Here is a 22,524-nt window from a genome sequence, read left to right on the forward strand (position 1 = left end):
ACAAAGTGGAAACCCAAAATGTAAAATTATGACCCTTTTTTTTTCTCTTCCGAAGTTAATTTATACAAGTCAACATGGCAAAACCCAGCATTCTTTTATAAGATATGAGGTAATGTGATAACAATTAATCAGTGGGTTAATGCTGATGGTAAAAGACAAATTAAAGCAAATTTCAGATGCTCAGATTTCAAACTGAAATGTACTGTTTTACTCAAGGTGAGGGTATTCTTATAGTAGAGAACACTTTTAAAAGTGAACTGGGTCTTGACAGTTTTTCAGTAGTTCTCAGTTATGGTCATGTGCCAGCAAATGGCCACCACATTCCTGGCTGCTGTCTGTTACATGTCTGCAATGCTTTTGTCTGGCACTTGTTCCTATAGAGCTGAAAATGCAAAAAAGGCCACCACAGCTATAGCATGTCTGTAAGCAGGTTACTTTATCCCCGTTTCCTTCTTCTCCTTAGCTCTCTAATGATAGAGGCTTTCTGTACAAATGTGTGTGAAACACAAGCTTTTCTGCTTCGGAAAAAAAAAAATTAAAAGAGCAATAACACAAATTACACCTGAAAATATAATTTACTTGCTAAGTAAAGTAATCCATGGCACTGTCTTCTCATTTTCCAAGAAAGACTGATTAGCTGAATTTTATGGTAAGATCTTATACTAGCAAGATAATATTATATTTGATAAAAACAATGTCACCTTATTTCAGAATTCATACATCAAAGAATAAGAAGCACCTTAACAGCCATTCTCACTGCTTCGTGTGGGTTTTTTTCAGTTCGTGTGCTCTTTTCTAATGGAGAAAAATGACTATGCTTTATTCTTTATCCCACTGAAAAGAAACAATCAACATCCATTGCTGAGCCAAAAAAAATTATGTTTTCAGCTAACTACTGGGCAGGAAATTACTGAAATTTTTGGGGATCCTTAAAGAATTTGCCATACTAGGACAGAAAACAATAGGAATTGGTCCCCTGTCAGGCCGTCCCCGTTGTAACACCTCTCTTTATAAGTTGTTGCACAGATCTGGTGGGTGCTTGTGCTCCTTGGACTCCGTTTGGGCCATGAACCTGAAACTGTATCCAAAGGCAAGCCTCCCCGCAACTTTCTATCCTCTCCCTCGTCGGGGCTGCTGACAGCCACAGCGCCTGGAGCTTCAGCTCCCCTGGGCAGAGCTGAGCTCCAGAGGAGCAGCTTTAAAGCCTGGAGCCTTCGGCTGCTCCCCACTGCTGCCGCACACCGCAGATGCTGGCCGGGCTGAAGAGAGCGGTCACTGCGACAGTGGATGTTTTCAGTGATCCAGTCATATGACACCCAGTTCAGGTTCCATTGCAATCAGTTAAAACAAACAAAAAAATCATATTAGCGTTGTATCCTTGACCTGTCAGCTCCCCAGTTTCCCCATCTGCAGGGTGGCAATAAGCAGGCTACCTTTAATGGTAGCAGAGCGCTTTGAGATCCTTGGATGACGAAGGCCAAAATCCACAGTATTTTTTTTGGTCTTGTGATAGACTGGATTTCACTTACACACCACTGTTTGAGAAGTGTGTCAGGTTATTTGCCCGTCCATGCTAACAATGAGAATGAATCACTCTCCACACTTCACTAAGAGAACGGAGCGTTGTTTACAGATTATAGTGTGGATAAGGCAGAAATACTGTTCCCATCACTACAGTAAAGGATCCGTCAGCACTTTCATTATCATACTTTAATTCCAGTGGTTTGCAAGCCCATTTTGATTACCATTACCAAATAGACTGCTAGTTTTCAGCTTTATTTATGTTAAGTGAATAAATTGTGGAAGTTAAAATCGCTTTTTTTCTCCCATAAATAAAATTGGCTTGAAGTTCAAACAACAAAATTAGGGGAGCAATTCAATTTGTCCAAAAGAAAGAGATAAGGTCAAAAGACTGGCCACTTCACATACTTAGACTTCAGTCTCACAATCATGCATCTAGATCTGTATTGATATGATGATATACCAGAAAAAATAATATTCCTGTGGAGCTCTTCCAATTTTCCCAATACCTAGTATCATTTTTTAAAAACTGCTTAAATACACATTTACATTGTTTCTGGGTGGTCTTTGGGTTAAAGAATATGCTTTCAATAACTTTCCCTCAAATAGATATTTTTTATTTTTAATAAAAAAGAGGAAATTAAACACAAAAAAAACCCATGTTATTTTAACATTGAGGTTTCAGCAATAATGAAATTCAAATTTAAGCTTGACACACCATCTTAACTCATTCAACAATGTATTTCTAAGAAATGCCAATAACAGGATGAGTTAAGATGAATAAAACAGCCCTAAACGAAAACTCCTAAGTTATGTTTCATTCCTGAGAAATAAGTGCACATGAAGGATTTTCCCCTTATGATTTTGTGAAAAAAAACCCGCCAGAAAACAAAAAACTTGGGAGCTTGAAACTGAACTTTATAGTGTGCAAGCTTTGTTTTCATGGAAAGGGCATGCAAGGTGGAGTCAGGGACCCCAAGGTCAGCAAGTACCACAGCCCGTCTCAGTTGCATCCTCCAGGAATGGGGCTGTCCATGATACCACTGAAGGCACAAGGAACACAGGCTGGACTTTGCTGATGATTCCTCAGAGCTCCTGAGTGCTGATTTTGTTCAGCATGCAAATGCTCTCTCTCTGTCTGAGAAGGCCTTACTTTCCATGATGAGGAATAGCTTGAGGCAACCGCTTAGGCTGTTCTTGTCATGTCTCTGTCTTTCCAGGCGCAATGCCCACGGTGCCTCATGTCACAGATACTTCTAACAAGCAGTATCTGTTTGTTTGCATTTGAGGTCTTCATTTGTGTTAAGGTCTTTTAAAAGTCATCTCACATTCATTTGAAAGCTGTAGCGGAACAGTGAGAAGGAAAGTCAGGTTGCTTGCGTTGGTTCAGCTGCTGCATTGAATAAATAAAACCTGCAGAGAGGAGAGAGGAGAGGGCACTTTCCTTCAGTCTGCACAGCAGGCAGTGTGTGAGGAAAGGAGTTTCCAAAGGTACAGCTTTGCAGCAGAAGCATAAACTGGTGACTGGAAGAGGAGGGAGCAAACTATGTACAGCCCTGGCTCAGGCTGGTGGAAAGAGACTGCAGGTTCAGAAGGCCTCTGAAGAATATGTAGAAAGGTAGGAAACCATTCAAATGTGGAATTTAGGTGTGTATCTCTCCCTCTACATTCACAGACCTTGTAATGTTATTCTGTTTTATCCAGCAGATTTGTTTTCTCTTTCTATCTGTATAAATTGAATTAAAATTCAAGTAAAACCCAGATTTTAAAATTCATAGGTATATAGTGGTTTGGGGGTGTTTGCAATTAATAAAAAGATGCACCTCAAAGCTCTAGCTAACTCAGGGTCCTTTCATGGTTGTACTGCTCTATTTTTCTTCCTTCCTGGTCATAAAATTTATCTCCACTGGCCACCTTATATTTGGAAATCTATTTGAAGATCATAATATACAAGGTGTAATTCTTCCTTACGGGATTTAGAGTCTGTGGCTAGATGTTGAGCTTCAGAGTTATCCGATCTCTGTTAGCTCCAAGGATTGCACCCATCCTTTGTTTTCATTTTCCAGTATTGGAGGAAAGATAAGCTGATGCTGTCACATAGATTCTACACAAAATCTTGGCTCCCATGATTTATTTAAAACTGCCCTCTAAGTATTAATGCCTGTGCAATGAAGCAAGTGCCATATATTAATTTAGAAAAAATCAGGATTAATCCAATGAATAGCAAGGATGGCAATCTTATGCCACCTCATATTAACGATTGATTAACAGCAAATGTAGACATTTGCTTTGCAAAAATGGAAGTTGAATGGCAATTTAGTAAATTATGATTCAGAAAACCAAAATACCCTGTTTAATCTTCGCTTCACATGGTGACAAAAATACAGAACATAAATAAGCAGACATATACAGCAGTACTGTTTTCTCTAGAAACTTCTTTCCTGTTACTAAGGGAGATGTGAAAATAGATTTCTTTGTAAAATAGGAAATTTAATTTAATTAGATGCAAAAATTGCAACGAGGACTTCACCACATACAACTTCTCTTTTCTGAAAATATGTGTAACTGCTGGCAAAGCTGAATCATGACAAGTTAGTCTCACAAATAACAGAAAGAGAAGGACAGAACACATGTGGACAGAAATCCCCTTTCACCTCTGTTCTGACAAATACTCCCGAGCCAGTAATCCTTTCGGGAGGAAACTGTTGCTTCATGAAAACACTATGATCTTCAGGTCATACTTTCTTGCCTAAGACACACTTCTGTGGTAAATCCCCCAGTTCTCACAGTGCTACAGATCTTGCCCCACAGCCCAGTCTGTGAAGGATGCAAGGTTATGAACCACGGCTTTAAAGCACGGTGCATCCCCTTGGGCCGATGCTCAGCCTTTTCAAATGCAGCCATTCCCCCAGGACAGCGACACCCTTCATTCTCTGTATTTCACCTGTGACTTATTTCATGGCTCTTTTCCTGCACCCCAGGCCCCCAAGAGTGAAGACCAGGGTGTGCATCCTGAATGCCCAGCAATGAGGTTGCAGACAGGGTGACAGAGCGCAGATTCACCTCGAAGAGCACAAAGTGCTCTGGGGCTTGGCATTTTGTCCCCACTTTCCCCTGAAAGAAGGAAAGAGCAGCCCTAAGGCAAGAGAGAGCCAAGATGCAAAGACAGGCAGTCTCCTGTGTGGGGTGGGAAGTCTGCCCAGGCCCTATGCTCTAGAGCGCATAACTCTAATGGCAGAAAGGATTTTGTACAAATACTGAAAAACGATCTTGCGTCGAATACCGAGGTTTCAGGTCAGTTTCTAAAACTTTTTTTTGTTAAGCAGGTATTATTTAAAGCTTCTGTTTGGAACGGGGTAAATACTGCACTGAAGATTTGGGACATCTGGGATGTTTGTGACAGCGAGACCCAGCTCAGTGCACGCACCCTTTTGCCGGGAGCCAAGGGTGGTGCAGAGGGCGCGGCTGGCGGGCCCGCTCGCCCGCTCTCCCTCACTCCCTCTCCGTGCCTGTGTCTCTCCCCCGGGCCGGGCGGCGGAGGCGGGGGCTATCCCGGCCGTTCCCCGTTCCCGCGCCGGGCTCGGGGAGGTCTCCTCGGGTCGGGGGAGGAGGGGCGGCGCCGCGCGGCCACGCGGGGGCGCTGCCGGTCCTGCGCGCGGCGCTGGCGGGTGCCCGTGCCGGCCGCGGCATTCCCGCTGCCCGCTCGGCGCGCAGCGGCCGGGAATGGGGGAGCTGCTGCTGCTGCCGCTGCTGCTCTGCCCGCGTCCCGCGGCTCCGGCGCCGCCTCCTCCTCTCTCGGCCTGAAGCGCGCTCGCACTCGTGGATCCCGGCGGGGAAGGGGCCATGGGCCGCCTCCCCGAGGCGCGGCGGCTGTGAGGCGGCCGGCGCTCGCTCGGGGAGCCGGGGGGAGAGGCTGCCGGCCAGCCTGCGCCGGGGAAGGGAGTGCCGCTCGCAGCCGGCGGCGGGCGCGCAGGCAGCACCTCGGTGCCGGTGACTTCGGGGTGCCGCTCCCCGCCCGCGCCCGGCCGCGGCGGTGGATGGATGCGCCATGGCCACGCTGGTATGCCGGGTGCAGCTGCTGGATGACACCGACCCCTTCAACAGCACCAACTTCCCCGAGCCCACCCGGCCGCCGCTGTACACCTTCCGGGAGGACATCCCGCTCGCCACCCAGCTGGCCGGGGTGCACCGCCTCCTCCGCGCCCCGCAGAAGGTACCGGGGGAGGGCAGGGGGCTGTGAGGGCGGGGGGGCGCCGGGCGAAGGGCAGCGGCCTCCCCGCAAGAGCCCGGCAGCGGGGAGCAGAGGCCGGCGGGCGGCCCCCGGCCCCTGCGGGGCGGCAGCCCGGGCTCCGCGCCCGGCGGCGGGGCTGCCCCGCCGGCTCCCGTGCCCCCGCCAGCGCTATTCCTCGTCCCGGCAGTATCGGCGTGTCCGTGAGTCCTGGGGAGAGGCCCCGGGAGACGGCGGAGGGGTTTCGTCTGCTGCTCTCCTGTGTTCCCAAACGCCCTCAAGGGCAGCTACAGTCTCTGCTTTAGCTGTAGCTGCCTCACGCTTTCCCCAGGAGAAGAAAATCCTCATCAAACCAAAGCCCAAGTTGGGTATCAAGTACTCGGTGCCTGCCCTTCGCTAGCGTTGTCTGGGTACCTGGGGATACTGCGGGTAAGGTGGTGTGTCGGGCCAGGCGGGCTGCGCCGAGCACGGCCGCGCCGGCAGGACCCGGGCTTTGCCGTGGTGAGGTTTAATGAGCCAGGCACTTCCAGCCGGGGCTTTGGTAAAAATAGCAGTGTCTGCTGCCCTTGAAACAATCGGTGCTGTTAGTCCCTCTTGCGAAGAACTGCAGCATGGCCCTTGTCTTACCTATCTCTTCTTGCATGCTTCTTCTAATACATGTGCTGGCATCTGTAGCTCTGTCCTTGAAGTTAGGCACCCGAGCTTTAGCCTTGAATTTTTAGTTTTCAAAGCAATGCCATTGATTGACATAATAATAATGTCTTTTCATTATTATCTCGTATCTGCACATTAGTTCTGCAGAGTGCACCAAAGAAGAAAGGAAAAAATGCCCACTTTTTTTTTTTTTCCTACAAAGTAAAAGTTGTAAAACTTTTATTTGCTCTGTGATGAAGTGGGAGGAAAATACTCTCTTAACATCACTTGTTGTATTATGCTCATGGGAGCCTGCGGGAAGATGACAAAGGGCTGTGTGTCCCCTTAGATTTAAGGATATCCAAAACCCCATAAAAGTATTTCAGAGAAAAGCTCATGTAGCAGACAGAAGTTTTGCATTTGTAGAACGGCTTCCTTGCATAATAGTTTCCAAGGATACAGCATCCAGTGAACAGAGCTCTGCCTAAAGCACAAAAACTTTGGAAGCTCTTGGTGTGCTGGGTCAATTCTGTTTTCATGGGCTCAGTTGTCCCCAATTCAGAGAGTGGTCCCATTGTTTTCAAGGGAGGCTTTTTTTTTGGAGTTAGAGCTAATTAAAAGAAAGGCAGGATGAATTCTGACACCTGATGAAGTAAATAGATAGTTTTAAATCTGGATTTAGCGTTAATTCAACCTCATTTTCACTGCCTTATGTTTTGCTTTGCTTTGAATACTTTCCTGGCAATTTTTTATAACTTTATATACTAACACCACCACCACCTTGGTTTAGTGTTTTAGGAGCCGTCCAAAATCCATGACCACTTTTATATGCTTAACTCCTGCCCAGTCTTTCTGCATGCAGCGTTTCTCAAGTTTAATTAATGTTTGGAAAGTGGACTTGCAAACTTTGGGTGAGAGATGGCCTGTGTTCCTAGAGGTGGTGTAAAGCCGGCTATTGAAAGATAGCTGCTCTGCTAGAGTCAAGTCCTGGCCCAGTGATTTGTTAATCTGAGGTTCTGGCTCTCCCAAATATTTTGTTTCTGTTGTGAGGGTGTAGGCAGGCTCATTGAAATCTGCTTACATGGTTACAGTTACCTTTGTGTTTGCAGAGCCGCTGCCTCTTTCTAGAGCTCCTTGACTATGTTTCTTGGCTATCTCTTGGCTTGTACAAGGTAAAAAAAAACCTGAAGTGTTGATTAGACTTGTTTACCTTTATTCATTATAAGGAAAGCATATTTCCTTGTTTGCACTTGCAATTAGGGCAACACTTCTGTGTTTGGCATTACATCTTTGTGCCCATAATTCTGTAGAATAAACTGATCTGTGTTGCTTTCTTCTGTTTTCTTTTTGGGAGGTGGGCATATTCTTTCTGCAGCTTTTCCTCAAGACTGTATTCACTGGTCAGTATAAGTACACCACATTAGTTGACTAATGAGAAGAATTTTGCTCCATTTCACCCAGAGATCAGGGCAAACTCTGTGATCCCAGAGGAATGCAGCTGTCAAAGCAGAGCATAGGTTGAAATTCAGGTGTCGGTTCACATTGACACATCAGAGGTTTGATTGATTTATTACTTTGAAAATTAGTGAGCTAATGGATTGATGGTCCATTTAGTATCATCACGGTGACCAGTGCAAAATATCTTGAAGCAGACCTAGGAGTTTCTAGCTCAAATGGTGTCCCTGCCCATGGCAGGAGAGTTGGAACTTTAAGGTCTCTTCCAACCCAAGCCTTTCTATGATAGTGATGAAATGCATAGGAACATCAATGTCTAAATAATTTCTGAAGTCTTATAAACTGTTGGCCTTTTTGCTAGCAGGTTTGAATGATCAGTTCTAGGTTTTTATCCAGCAAGTTTTAAGTTGCCATCTCTTGACTTAGATGAACATTCACTTACTCTCTGAACAGAGCTGCCAACTTGTTGCCTTCACATCACTGGATGATTTGCACATCTTGTAGATGATGTGCTGCTGTGGGATGTACTTGAGAGGATGAAGTCAGTAGCAGGAATCCAGCTCACTTCAGTGGGGTCAGATTTCGCCATTGCTGTCTTGAAATTGGTAACGACGACAGTGTGGTGACGGTGGTATTTTTGTAGTTAGTAAAACAGCTTGTATATTGCAAATCATTGTAAGTTAAACATTACAGACAATTATTAAGAAAACCATTTTAAAAGTAAACGAAAAATGCTTTGACGTTAAGACCTGTCGTAGTATGTCATTAGTAGCTTTTTTGCAACCAACAGATGTTCTAGCTTGACTCCAAAGGGCAGGATTTCTTCAATCTAGTTCTTTGAAAGTACAGCTCAATTTCACATGTTGTTTTTACTACTTTTTTTCTTTAAACTTACAATTTTACTTGAGTCTAGATCTACAAATTGTCTTCTGAGCAGCAATGTTTTTAGATCCTTATGGAGGTTCGCAAGGAAGTTAAAAAACTGAGTTCCAAGCATAATGTCTGGGATGGTCTTTAACCACCCTGAATAATGTGGAGCACCTAAGCTGGTTGATAGGGAAAACTGCTAAGAAGAGTGTCTGCAATCTTTCTTTCACTTGGAATTGGGTGCCGAATTGTATCCTTCTCCCTCATCTTTTTTTCCCTGCTTCTCTCTGTGCACATACCTTTCTCTACTGCAGCTTGCTGTTCATTGGGTTGTGCTCAGTTCTGTCTGGTGTGCACACTGAGCTTCATGGGGCAGGGCACTGCCATCAGGAATGCTTGTTTCAGCCATCCTCCATGGTTGTGAGTGATTTGGTTCTAGATGATAACACACCATCCTAGTTGACGATGCAATGAAGTACCATAAATTCTGTTACAGTATTTTTAGCCACATCTACAAATTCTTGCTGAGTAACTACGCCACGTTGCAGAGCTTTTGTGGGTTGGCTATGTAGATTTGGCTGCCTAAGGTGCCATTTTGAATTTGGCTTTTATTGTTTATGAGGATTTTAGGTCACTCTTACTGTTTGTTGTATGAAGTAGAACTGGATCTAGTTTGGACTCTGATTTCAGATGTCCCTTTTGCCCATTTCTGTGAACCTTGGGAAAATTAAAACTGGGTCTAAATTTGTGGTTCAGGCCCAGTGCCAATAATGCTCTTTGAATCTAATTTGGTACATTGGGTTTGTTGGTTTTGAATTGCTTTGAGTTACTTGATACTTATGACTTGCTGACATAGGGTCGCTCAGGAGAGCAGCTATATATACATGGCCGATGTCAAGTGGTGTGCTTTTTTTAGAAATATTCTTCATTATAACTTATTCACATAATTACAGCGTGCAAAGTATGTTGCCATAGTCTGTTTTCACATGCCACAGTAGTCCTCAGTGTTGGGGCAGCTCTGTAAGAAATACATCTTTACAATAATATAAGACATCACGCTGCCTAATTTATCAAGAAAACGTAATTTATATACTTTGTGTGACAATGGAAAGCAACGAAAAAAAACCCTTTCCATGCATTTGGTGTACTGGTGGTGATGATGGAGAGTTATAGTGTCATAAGGATAATTGTTTTGACCTCTTGTTCCCTCTGAGAAAACTGGAGACAACTACTGTGTTTAAATCTGTTCAAGAGTTTGTAATTAGGAACAGTGTAATTCAGAAAACAGTGGTATAAGCAAATAAATCCGGTGAGCACTAGAGGGATTGAAGAGTTTCATTCATAAAGAAGCCATCCACATTTCCGTCTTCAGCTGCTGTGATTTAGCCCTGCATTAAAGTCAGGGCTCACTCTGAGGCATGGTGTGATGTAAACTGATAGCAGGGGTTGTTCCACTGGTTGTGTCCTGGCATGGAGCTCAGCTCTGGCATTGAACTCTGTGCCAGGCTATATCCTGGCAGCGGTGTCAGGTTTTCTGAGAGCAGTAAACCTACCAGCTGGCTCCTCTTCCCTGGGTTTCCTTGGCATTAAGTAATAATGTAGAGGCTAGACATAAAAAGAAGAAAGTATGGTTTGGATCCTGATCCTGATGGAGGTACTGGTAAATAGAGCATCTGTTCTCCGGGGAGAGCATTTTTGGGTTAGTCCATTATGTCATTAATAGGACCTGAAGAATAGAAGATGGAAACTAGGGAAAATGAACCCACACTTAGGGGAAACTGGCTGATATCTTCTGCAAGTGTCGCTGCTGAGGACTGGGAAATATTTTAGTTGAGTGCTGTCAAGACACATAGGTCTTTCGTGTTCTCCCTGAGGCAGGTGGACATCAGCCTTTTTTCATCCTTTGAGAGAAGAGGGAATTTAACACAATGGTTGTTTCCAACAGGTTTCCAAAGTATTCCTACCCTAGTCAAGTATTTCTGGAGCTGACAAATTCCTGTGCTTCAAGAGATTGACCCTGTAGCAGTCACGTGTGCTTGAATTTTATAGGCAATTATTTATGAGGGCAGAGGAGGGTAGGATACTGCTCTGTCTCCTGACTTGACAGCACAAGCTGCATCAGAGTCCTGCGTGAAGCACACTTTTTTGGGGGAGTATAAACACCCGCCCTAAAGCACAACTGTGAAAAGCTTCTCAGTCTCCAACAGCGTACTGTCTTCTGCCGTGTGGGCCTTCAAAGGAGAAGAAATACCTGTAGAACAGATACAAAGTAATTGTCAAATGCTGGGCTTTACCTCTGGCAGTTTAAGGTAAGATGCCTTTGAAATTCTTGCAAGGTTCTTCTGACAAGTTACGGTTTGGACAAGTTGTAGTTCAGTTCAGTTGTTTGATCTAGGCTTAAAAGCTGTCTTGTAAAAGCAAGAGCACAGATCTATCCCAGAGATTCCTGACTTTGACACCTCTCTTGCAAGTCACTCAGTTTGGCTGATCACAGCTCAAGTGTCTTCGTGGAGCTCCGTGTCAAGAATAATAGTGAGTGTGCTGGTAGTTCTCAGGATTCCACTTAATTTTTAAATCAGTGATTGGTCACATGCAGCCTCTGGAAACTCACATCACCCTGTGTTTCCTGGAGGTTCTTAATCAAAGAAAGGTGATAATTAGGAAGAAGTCCAACCTTGGTGTTATCCTATGACAAATCTCATACTTGCAAGTTTTGCAAATTTTGATGTTTTCTCTCAAAAGCAGTGTATAGATACCTTATTTCATCCAAATTCTTCTTGTGTGAAAATTACTAGTGGATTTACTGAGCAAGAAACTTAAGATGACTGCAGTTCATATCTATGTTGGTGAAGGAATAGTCAGAGATGTGGGACTTGGCATATTGCAATCTCTTCTTCTTCCTGTGTAGTTCTAAATAAGAACAAAAGTTCTCACAATGTTTAAGAAAAGTTTTCCTAGTGTGTCCACAGCCATCCTACTTCTCCAGTATTAGGGTGTAAATGACAGTCCCTTTTCCTTCTGTCTGATCTCACTCACTGGGTTGTGACGATGAGCGTTACAACCTTTGTGCAAATATATGCAAGGCAGCTGTGCTGTAACTCACCCATCCATCACATTATCACTTATGACAACCCTGCTTGGTTTTGCAGTCCACTTCTCTGTCTGGAATTCAGCCAGGACAGGTTGGTACCTCTACTCTTTCAAAAGGTGTTTTGTATTTTTCAGTGACCCCAAGTGGTCTGGGCTGGGGCTATACAGCTCCTTTGGTAAGTGCTGTTTCAGTAGGCTGTACTCATGTGCTAAGATATTACTTCATTACCAGCTCAGAGGAAAGAGTGCCAGCTACTTAAACGTCTGTCATCACTTTCCACACAACCTGGATTGTGTTATATTAACTTTATATTGTATTACAGTTATTAATAAGACAGCAAGGAATGTTGTTACATATTTTTAGCAGTGGAGCAAGTTGGAACAATAGTAAGCAGTGAGCTTTCTAGTAGGCCCAGCTACCTAGAAACATCTGCAACCATCTGGCATATGGAACTGTTGAAGTAAAGGTGAGCAAAATTTGAAAGTTCACTGTCCATGTAATCAGCTTAACACGTATGTACAACAAAAATACATTGCAGTTTCCAATTCCAAACAGTTAAAAGGAAGCAATTCTGTCATTCCCAGCATTTTAAGGATGCTTTAAAATAATAAAAAGAAATGTAAAAAAAAAAGGCTTAGAGACCTTTTCCTTTACTTTCAGTATGACTACTTGACTTTGGAAGTCACACTTCTCAACTGACCCTCTATCTATTTTGTGAGGAGGACATTTATTTATTTTATTCCAGAAAGACCTGCAAAATTGCTAATTTTGGTCCTTCATGCCTAGTTGCTATCGTTAAACATGGGCAATGTATTATTATTAATCTTTTGGTCATATCGGTCATCATTTTACATGGTAGTGATCGTTAGGCTGAACAGAAAGGATGGGGTGACTGAAAAAGCAGCTTTGTCTTCTTTTAGTTGTAGTTCTAGTGGGGCTTTTATGACAAAGCACATATACTTCTAAAAATGAAACTTGGACAGTGTTGTCTTGTGTTTACTAACAGTTAAACTCTTGATATTAGGATGATAAGAAGAAGCTGCGTAAATAAACAAGTTGTAATACAAAGTAAAGTCAGGTATGTGTGATTACATGCTGTAGCAGGGGATTGTGTACAGCTTGAAGCTTTGTGTTCATCAGCTGCAGAAGTAGTAAGCTGTATCTCGTGCAGTTGTATTGCTTTAACTGTAGTGATACAGATAAACCAATACACTTTTCCTCTTGTACACAGCATGCGTGATTATATTGGAATAAAATGCACTTACAGATAGCTTCTATTTCCCTATTTAGGAAAGAAAGAAAGTTTACCTTCATCTTGGTTTCTGTGTTGTCTTTTCTTTTAGAGGCTACAGACTGCGCCAGTTAAAAATACAATTTTAAGTAACTTTGATATTGGTTAAAAAATAAAAATGAGGGCTCTTTCAGTGCTGTTCCTTGAAGCTAGTTGCTTCAGATTTACTAATGAGCCCTTCAGTCTTTGTAAGTGAAATTGAGAAAATAAGTGTTTTCTTTAGAATTGTAAATATACTATTGCAGCCACAAGTAGCAGCATCAGAGGTAAAGCAGCTGCTCCGGCTGCTGGTGAGATGCCTGTCGATTTTGTGTTTAGGCTTTTTTTGATGGTTGTGTTATTGGCAAGGAGAAGATGAAGTCCCTGGACTCTGTCTCTGGGGTTTCTCTGCATGTTCAGTGTGAACCACCTGGTATTATTTGGGGGCTGGCAAAGAAGGCATTTGCAGCTCTTATAGCTGTGCCAGCCAGGTTGCTTATCTAAGGGGTCATATGCCAGGTAAAGGCATAGTTGAAAAAGCACATTGTGTCTGCTTTCTTACTTCGTTACTGCAAGGCTTGCAAGGAAAGAAAAGTGGAGTATGCAATCAGGAAACCAACAGGAATCTCATCTGTGTTAGTGAAATGCCAAATGGGGACTTGTGCCTGTTTTTTGTCAGTGTGGAATAAAAGTTCTGAGTTTTCTCCAACTGCTGGTGATGAACCCATTCTAGCTATGGGGCAGACATAAATAGACTTCTAGTACTTGGAAAGACTTGGCATTTTATGGGAAGTGAAGAATTTGAAAAAACTACATATCTATGCTCTGTTTATTACCATTCTGCAGCATCTGGCCCTGGAGCATGACCTTTGACTCCACACACAAAGGGTTGTTATTTTCCCCTTCAGCTCTAGCATTGTGAAGGACTTGGCTTGTGAAAATCTTGAGTCCTTTGCCCTCTTTATAGGAGGCCTTGGTGTCTCTGTTAGGGAAGACCCTTCCAGGTTTGCCAGGCAGAGAATTAAGGATACCTGTTTCAGATTCCTGAAATTGTGAGGTTTGCCTGTGCTGCCCTGCCTCATAGGCAGGAAGGACCTCTTTGTCTGACTATTGTGTATAAATAGTAAGTGAATCTGCAGGATTTTCTTTGTGTTTCGGTTTGGGTTTTTTTATTTTTTTTCAGGTTGGTCACTTTCAAAAGGGTGCAAGGACTGGGAAGCTTGATAGTGATGAGTGCCAAGGAGATGCAGATTCATGTATGTCTGGGTGAAACTGTGCTGGTCCTAAGGCTTTCTGAATTTCTGAAGTCCCCCTCATGAGGCACACTTCATCAAACTCCTTCCTTTAGGCATCTTTATAGGAAATTTTAATGTGATTTGAAAACGGGTGTCTTTAAAAAAAACTCTGTTCCTGAGGAAGAAAAGGTGCTGCTAAATTACAGTTTGTGCTTTTCAGTCTCTACATGTGTTCTTTTAGTGTTTTCATCATTCTTTTTCAAGTACTCTACCATGGTACTAATTGATTCAAGCTTCAGTTATAAATGCAAGCGGCCTGTAATGCCAGTGACTACAAGTAAGGCAGGCAGGCTTCATTCACAAGTGGAAAAGCAGTGTATAAGTGAAACATGGTATTTTATTTCAGACAGACATGACTGATTTATCCTGCATTAGCATTCAAAATGATTAATGTATTGCAGTGATCGTTGCTGGTCACAGTTAAAGGACTCTCGTCTTACTGTGAATTTTTTTGTTCTGGTTTGATTATAATACATGAGGTGGTTTTTTCTGTGACTATAGAAGGTAGAAAGAAATGCATCTCCTCCGGGTTTGGTATCCACAGTTTTGTTTGCCTGTGAGCTGATCATTCCTGTAGTGTCTTACGTACAGCTTTCATTTTATACTACAATATTCCTCATTATTTTTGCTTGGTTTTGTCCCCTTTATTTTTGCACAGAAGTGAGCTTGAAATACTGGAAGTAATGCACTTAGATTTATTATACTTGCCTTGTAGACAGTAAAGTGTTCTTGTTTAGATGCTGATTTCAATTGTTGGTTTTTTTAGCCTAATTAAAAAGTCAATTGTCTGCAGTAGTGTTTCAGCTACTGTATGGTGGGTTTACTGGATGTTACTCTGCCTTACGTGTGCATTACTGTAGTTACACTTTTTCTGGACTGAGCTTTGGGAAGAAAAAAGTAATTTTTCTGACAAAGCTGAGAGTTGTGGGGGAAAGCGGTGGAAGAAAATCCTCATCTTTCAGAAGTTAAAGAAGTATACTTTCTGAGACTTAAGATGGGTTTCTCAGTTTGGATGCTGCTGAATTATGCCTTTACGTTTTCTGTCTTCTTAATGGATCTTTTTTTGTTTTTGCTTAGTTTTGAAATGTGGATGAAAAAGCCACCAGTTATGAATGTGAATTTATGTTAAGCCTAGGGTTTGCCCATATCATTGAGTTTCTGAACTTATTATTCAGAGACTCTGAATTTGGTTTTTTTCGTGCCTTCATTTCAGTTTGCTAAAGAGATGTGATCAACACTCAAAAATGTGCCCTTTGGAGAAATGACCACCTTTAGTAAGTTTGAAACCTGGAAGCTTGTTATAATGGAGAGAATTATCTCAATATACAGAATTCTTTCTTTGCTAGTTAGATGTGCCCATAATTTATATGTGCATTTAGCTTGAAAATCCTCAGAATAGGCGCGTGTTCCTTGTAGTCTTTTTCTCTCTCTCATCAAGGGGTTTGAAGGAAGTATTTCCTAATGGTCGTTTGTATAAAGATGATACTGTTTAGGCTACTTTTCAGAGGCTGTATCAAAAAAGATTAATGGTCCTGGGAAGGTGGTAATGGAACACAGCCGTACTCTTCCTCACATCGTTGATTAGTATTCAGCCACAGTTTTAGTGTATGAAAGCCTTGACTGTTCGATGACTCATTTAACTATATCCTAGAGAATAAGTGATTGCATTGTGGTGTCACCTTTTTTTTGTTGTGATAGCCTCAAAGCGTTAGATCCTATAGGTCTGAAGTCTGATGCTGTCTGTTACGCAGCAAGGTTCTTTTTTCAAAAGTTTTTTTAAAGTCTGTATAGTTGGATGGGAAGAGCCTGAAAATGTGACTCCTGAAGATTAAAAACCCAGCAAGAGTGTTACATTTTTAAATAATAGTTTGCACTTGAATGTGTGAAAGTATTTTGGCTTGAAAATTTAAAATATTTTTCTTTGGTGTTAGGAAAGACAGATATTTAGAAGCATCCTTGCAAATTTTGTAACTGCTACCTCAGCACAAGAGTTCAGGAGAGCACAGGATGAGGACAGAGTTGTCTCCTTGTTGACAGCATTCTTAGGCAGGATTGAAAGGGGCTGCTCAGCGTTGGCAAAGCTAAAGGCATCTGAACAGCTGCCAATGAAGGTAGAAGGATATTGATTTTCAAGGTTGCCAGAATGTTGTCTGTCTTTCATAAGCGCTAAATCACATTGCAAGGAATTGGGGTAAAACTGTCATTTGTTTTAATGTTTTGCTTTGTGGTCTATTAACAGCGATGGGCGAGATGGGAGTGTGTGCTTTGCCAGTAAGGGATTGGCTACCATGAAGCAGCTGCCTTTCTGGTGCTGCTTCTCCCAACATTGACTCCAGTTTGCCACCACGTTCTCTCAACATGTTTCAACATGCAATTGCATTGGCCTATATACAGCAACGTGGCTGTCTTGGACTTTAATCCTTGCCATTGTAAGAGCGCTGATTGAATTGCAGGCTAAAAATAGGCTGTACTCAGACATGCTGTGTGCTATCAGTTGCACTCTGCTTTGGCAGTCTGTTGGTAACATGACATAATTAAAAGTTGACAAAGGCCATAGGCAGAATGCTGTCCCATGATTTCTAGGATTTAATGCTTGAAGAAGGTATTTTCTTAACTTGATGAATTTGGCTCACATGGTTACAGCTCAAATAAATGACCTACTATGCTATTCTTCGATAGTTCTGGTAGGCTGTTGAAAGAATGTCCTTGCTTTAAACCCATTCTTTAGATTGATGTTGCTTCTGTGGGAAAGCCACTGGTGATAGACCATAGCATTTGGAAATCATTACAGCTAGGTGTGATTTGAGTGACAAAAAGGAGATTAGAAATATTTTTCAGTGCAGTGTAAGTTGAGCTATATTTACTTCCTTTATGTTATTACGGTTTGTCATTGATATTCCAACAAATATTTCAGAAAGATATATGCAGCTGACAAGAGGGAAATAGCTTACTATCTTGCGAGTATTCATCAGCTAGTGTTATTTTAAGAAGTTTCAAGGGAGATTGATTAAAATTATGCTTTCATGTTCTTCATCCACCAAATTAGATTTCTTGAAGTAAAAACAGTAATCTAAATGTCTGAGATAATTAAGCACCAATTCATAAAATATGGCTTGAAGAAATACTTAAAAGGAAAAAGAACCCAACCTTTTTTCCTCAATGAATTCCTCTGAAGGAGCTAGCATGGGATGAAGATACTCAGTCTCTGCATTGAGTTGTTAATATCAGGGAAGGGAAAATAAGCTACAAATAATTACTGTAAAAAGATTACTTTCTTGGACATTTGTGTGTCTACGTAGATGCAATCAAAGTAATATTAATCCTGCCTTGTTTTCTCATGTTGATTCTTTGTCCATTTCTTCAAAATAAGTCAAGACTGAAGTGTGTTCTGTAGGTGACTCATAGGAGGTTATTATTGAAGCCATGCCCCGTGGTACTTTTTAACCAGCTGGATGTTTGACAGTTTAAATAAAGTTACTGATTTCATGCTGTATTTCCATGTGGCTACTAATAGGTTGTATGGTTCAAGTTATTTCTGAAGGCAGGTTTCTGAGACAACCAAAGACTGATGGAGTAGGGTGAGGGTGCATGATAAGAAAGACAAGAAAGTCTATAAAGCTTTCCTGGCCCAGAAACAAGACTACAATTATGAGCAGGTTGCTAGCCAAATTTAGTATCTCTTATAGACTGTACTTCGTCACTTGTAACTTTGTGAATGGGTGTTATGTCAAGATACTTTGTAGGAGAATCCGTTCTAGCAAACCAAACCCCTTGTTTATTTTTGGATATCTCTTAAATATTGATGGGATTTGTTGTGAGAAGTTCTAATTAGCTGCTTGAGCAAGTCTGAGTGATTTGGCTTGAATGTTCTTACCGTAGCCTGTAACAGCAGAGTTGTGTGAATTTGACTCACGTTTGCTGTTGCAGTGGAACCTGTTTTGGCTTGACTGTAAAGCTGGGCAGTGACCTGAGTGGTGCTCATATTAGTGTCTGCCTTTATGAGCTACTAATGGAAACGGAAAACCCTATTTACCTAATCAGATGCTATTGAAGCTAATGACTGTGTTTAGTTTGTTTTTCTTGTGGAGAAGGGAGGTGAGTGCAAATCCCCAACCACAGAATGTTTATACAAACACAGGAGGTGTTTGGGCAATTACAAAGGCCTGTGTAGCAAAGCAGGCTATATGGTTTGTGCCATGTCCCATTCTTCCTACCCATCCCCCTTCTGCTTTTCAGTATTGCATCCTGTGCTCTATCAGAAGGCACAAGCTCAGCTTAAAACTGATGTGGGTTTGTGAGTCGCTGTGAGTCAGCCTCCTCAAGGAGACAGATTTTGGCTATTGATTGTAACTACTTTGTTACACTTGATGGGTGACACCATGGTGATGGGCATTTTGTGCGTGGGACAACTGTCTTGAGTAACCAGGGCCTGCTCCTTTCTTGCGCTATTACTCCTCACAGGTAATAGAGGAAGAAAAGTGTGTTCTTTTTCAAGAAAAGGGCTATTTAAAACCCATAAATAGCATTGTAAATGCTTGATTCTCAGAATCAATTTCTGGACAGCCATCTATGAAAGGGGTGTGGGTGTAACCTCCAGTGCTAACAAAAGGATAATCAAGTAATGAAATTATGTTTAAACCGTGCAGTACAACCTAATATTAAAAGCCTTGTGTATTCCCATCCATATTCCTGAGTTATGGTTGAGAAACACTTACTGTTAGTTGCAGAGGTGCTTGCAGTGTGTCACATAAAGATGATTTGTTAATTTTTTGAGGTCCCTGAGTGAAGAGCTTCTGTTTGAAGTAGAGAAGAGTTGAAGCTTTGAAGCCCATCAGTATAGAAGGGCAGAACTGGTAGAGCTACTGTGCTAGACCAAAAGGCAGAACCAAACAAAACCCTTGTAATACAGACAAAGCCTACCTCACCCTCAGATGTAAATCTGTGTTTGTATAGATGTATAAAATTAATAATGCAAAACACATTTTCTTTCCTGTATCTAGTCTTGGAAAATAGCCATTTCATCTTGCCAGAGACTCAAGAGGTTTTGGAGCATGGACCATTGTCTCTCTGGGTGCAGGAGCAGGTGGGTTGATAGAGGAGAGCAGTGCCTGAGATTCCAGGAGAAGCATTTCAACTGTTTATCTCCTAATGGCAAAATTGGCATGAAGCTTAAATACCAACATTACTGCTGCAGATTCTAGAGTTTGTTTTGTTTATGTAGTTTTCCTTTGAGTGTTATATTACAACCTTAGCATAGTCTTCTAAAGTCATACAGAACAAAGTACTAAGCTGATGAGCAGTCTTTTATTGGCACCTTGTTTTGTTCTGGTTCAGAATAAAGAAGGTTTGTACTTAATCTATTATTTTATGATTTGGAGGCAGGGGAATTATTTTGCTGTCTTTAAATTCTTCTTTGGAAGTCTATCCAACTTCCCTGAACTAACTTCTTTATTTCAGCCAACTCCCGAGAAAACTTTCACAACTCATTTCACAAATGAGTTGGTATCCAGCTGTTCTATTTGTCTGGAGGAAAAATTATATTTACATCATGGTCTCATCAGTGTCAGAGCAGCAAGTGTCTAAAGTTACTGTGAGGAAAACCGGCTTTTTACTATATATTAGGTGAAACATATTTAAGCCATGGTTTTAATATACTAGTCCAATGTACTAAAAACTCCCAGTTAGTCCAATAAAACTGTATCTATCTAGATAGACCTTTTTGTCTCAAGTGTAAACCTAATGTGTTTGAAAGTAGTTAGTTGAATGCTTGTTGGAAAAGTTTTTGGGATGAAAAGCTTTACAGAATTTGTCAGGGTAGTCATGTCAGTACCTGCTTAAGCAGTTGATTTTTGAACAGGGCTCTCACCAACGTTCAGTTTCCTTTGCCTGAAGGGATCTATATCTCCATTCCTCACCTCTAAGGAGAGGGCTGTCGCTGTTAAATGTGGACCATTCCACATCTGTATTAAATATAGAAATCCAACATACAGGACAATGTTGATGTTTGACAATATGACCCATGCTTCAAGCTGGAGTCGCCCTAGTTTGGAATATTAAGTTCCATCATTCCCACAAGGAAGGTGTTAATGAGACTTCCCTTTGGGATGTACTTCTTTTAATGGGCTTAAGAGTCTTCTAACTGTCATGTTTCCTGTGAGAATGTTACTGATATTTGAAATTACATTAATGAGTAAGACCTTGATTTAAAAAGCAGTATATATTTTTGCTATTCAATTCAAGTCATTTAAATTAAAGAAAGTAAAGAAGGAACATATAAATGGGAACCTAAGTAAAGAGATCATATTAAATTAAACTTTTGATTTGAGATCAAGATTTTTTGACCTACCTTCAGTTTTTGGGAGAGACCGTAGAAAATGAATGATGGGAAGATATTTGTTTGCAAAATACTTGCTGTTGAATGAACCCATCATGTTGGCATATGCAGTGACATATGTAGACTCTCTAGATACATAAGGTTCTCTCAGTGCAAATATATTTTGGTTAATTTTAGTCTTATTTAACAGATTGTAACAAGACAGTTGTCAAAAGGTGGGGATATTTTTTCCATGCTCTTGATACACAGTGTTGGCTAAAACTTTGACTCCAGATCTTATAATGATTACTTTTGGTATTTTCCTGTGTGTCTCCATAGCACAGTGGTGAATGACTGGTACTTGAAAGCCATTTTCCTACTTGCTTAGCTATCTCCACTGAGGTTTTCTAGATATGGGTCAGAGGAGACATTTTTCTTGCAAGTTTGAATCATCATGAATTGGATGTGGTGGCATAGTGGGCCATGAGTATGGCCTTAATATGCAGCTCAGCTGGATTGTCAAACGGTATTTTTCCGAGAGCTCTTTATAGTGAAATAATGGCCTAAACAGTAAGTTTCTGTGGTAACACTATCCTTGTGTAAATTACAGTAATTGTTTTACTATTCAAACCCAGGGTACCTTTTTCAAATATATTGTAGATATAATTTGAGTGAATGATGAATGAACATTTAGTGCCTGTATGCATGTTTTTTTCTGCTTTTTCTTGTGATTATGTACTTCTGTTGTCTCTTACCTCTTTGTTAGTGGCTTTTGATCATGCTGTCAAATTATTCAGTGTTCATGTTATAAGAATAAGCAGCTTCTGGTTTATGCTTGTCTATTGAACCTGGTAGTTCTTCTGCTTTTTCTTTTTCCTGGAAAAAGTAAATACCCCTATTTGGTATTGCAATGATTGTTTTGTTGCAGGCCATCATTTAGGCTTATAATAACAGTCATCCAACAACTGCTATAGGCTTTACATAAAATTTGTTGCATTTTTTGTATTGGTTTAGGTTTGCAAACAAATGAAATGCTACCAAAGAACACAGAAGTATGTGAAGCTGGACATGTTTAAGGGTAGCTCAGCGGAGTGGTTTGTCAACCAAAAACCCTCCCAGCAGAAAATCAGCCATAGCTAGTAATGAATATAGATTCATTTCTCTTCACATCCTGTTGAGATTTCAGCAACCACTATGTCTATTCAGGCCAAAGCAGGGTCAACTTGTCATCATGACACCGTTGTTTAGCAATCAGGGCTGATCTTTCTGGGGTGGAAATTGCTGAATGACTTGATTGCACCCTTTGAAAGATGATCATGGTGTTCCAAAAAGGTCTATGGCTGGGGAGAATAATCTCTTGAATGTTTTATGTGAAATGTACCACTGTTCTCAACTGACTTGTGTCACCTGGAGCTAAATTCCAACCAAGGCTGTAGTGGGAGGGAAGTATGGGTACCTGGGTTAGCCTTTGGCATGTTATGCATTTATATACTGCTGTTCTCTTATATGCATTTCTGCAATAGGACCCTCTGTGCTGTGTAAGCCTTGTTGTTGTTTTATGGAATCAGTTTTCTGGTTTGATGTCTCACCAGACAGTGTGACTGAGAGCTGTTTCTGTCACACATGCGTGAATGGTTGCCTTTGCTTAGCAGGGAACCCTACTACCCCCACAGCTCACAGGGCAATTAAGGTATACAAATATCTTTGCATTTTAGACCATCTCAGTACTGAAAAAGTACTGACGAAAAAGTTACTGCATATGCCCAACAGCTGAGACCTTTAATCCACTGTTTGTAAAGCTAATGAGGGGAGCCTAATGCTGGGGCTGAGAGATCCAACATAAGCTTAAAT

General features: G+C 41.6%; 1 protein-coding gene across 14 annotated transcripts in view; it reads left to right on the top strand.

The window, feature by feature from the left end:
- The first annotated feature begins 5,196 nt into the window (after positions 1-5,196).
- Positions 5,197-22,524, top strand: part of FHOD3 (formin homology 2 domain containing 3) — a 377,817-nt gene continuing 360,489 nt past the window's right edge. For 8 of the 14 annotated variants that reach the window (XM_032118846.1, XM_032118829.1, XM_032118847.1 and 5 more), the window contains exon 1: positions 5,198-5,734. In XM_032118846.1, the coding sequence (XP_031974737.1) occupies positions 5,570-5,734 (165 nt within the window). In that variant the 5' untranslated portion in view covers positions 5,198-5,569. Of the gene's footprint in view, positions 5,735-22,524 lie in introns of all 14 variants that reach the window. The other 6 variants (XM_032118819.1, XM_032118873.1, XM_032118882.1 and 3 more) reach the window with 3 other exon arrangements.

This window comes from Corvus moneduloides, chromosome 1, assembly GCF_009650955.1.
Source record: "Corvus moneduloides isolate bCorMon1 chromosome 1, bCorMon1.pri, whole genome shotgun sequence".
Lineage (NCBI taxonomy): Eukaryota > Metazoa > Chordata > Aves > Passeriformes > Corvidae > Corvus > Corvus moneduloides.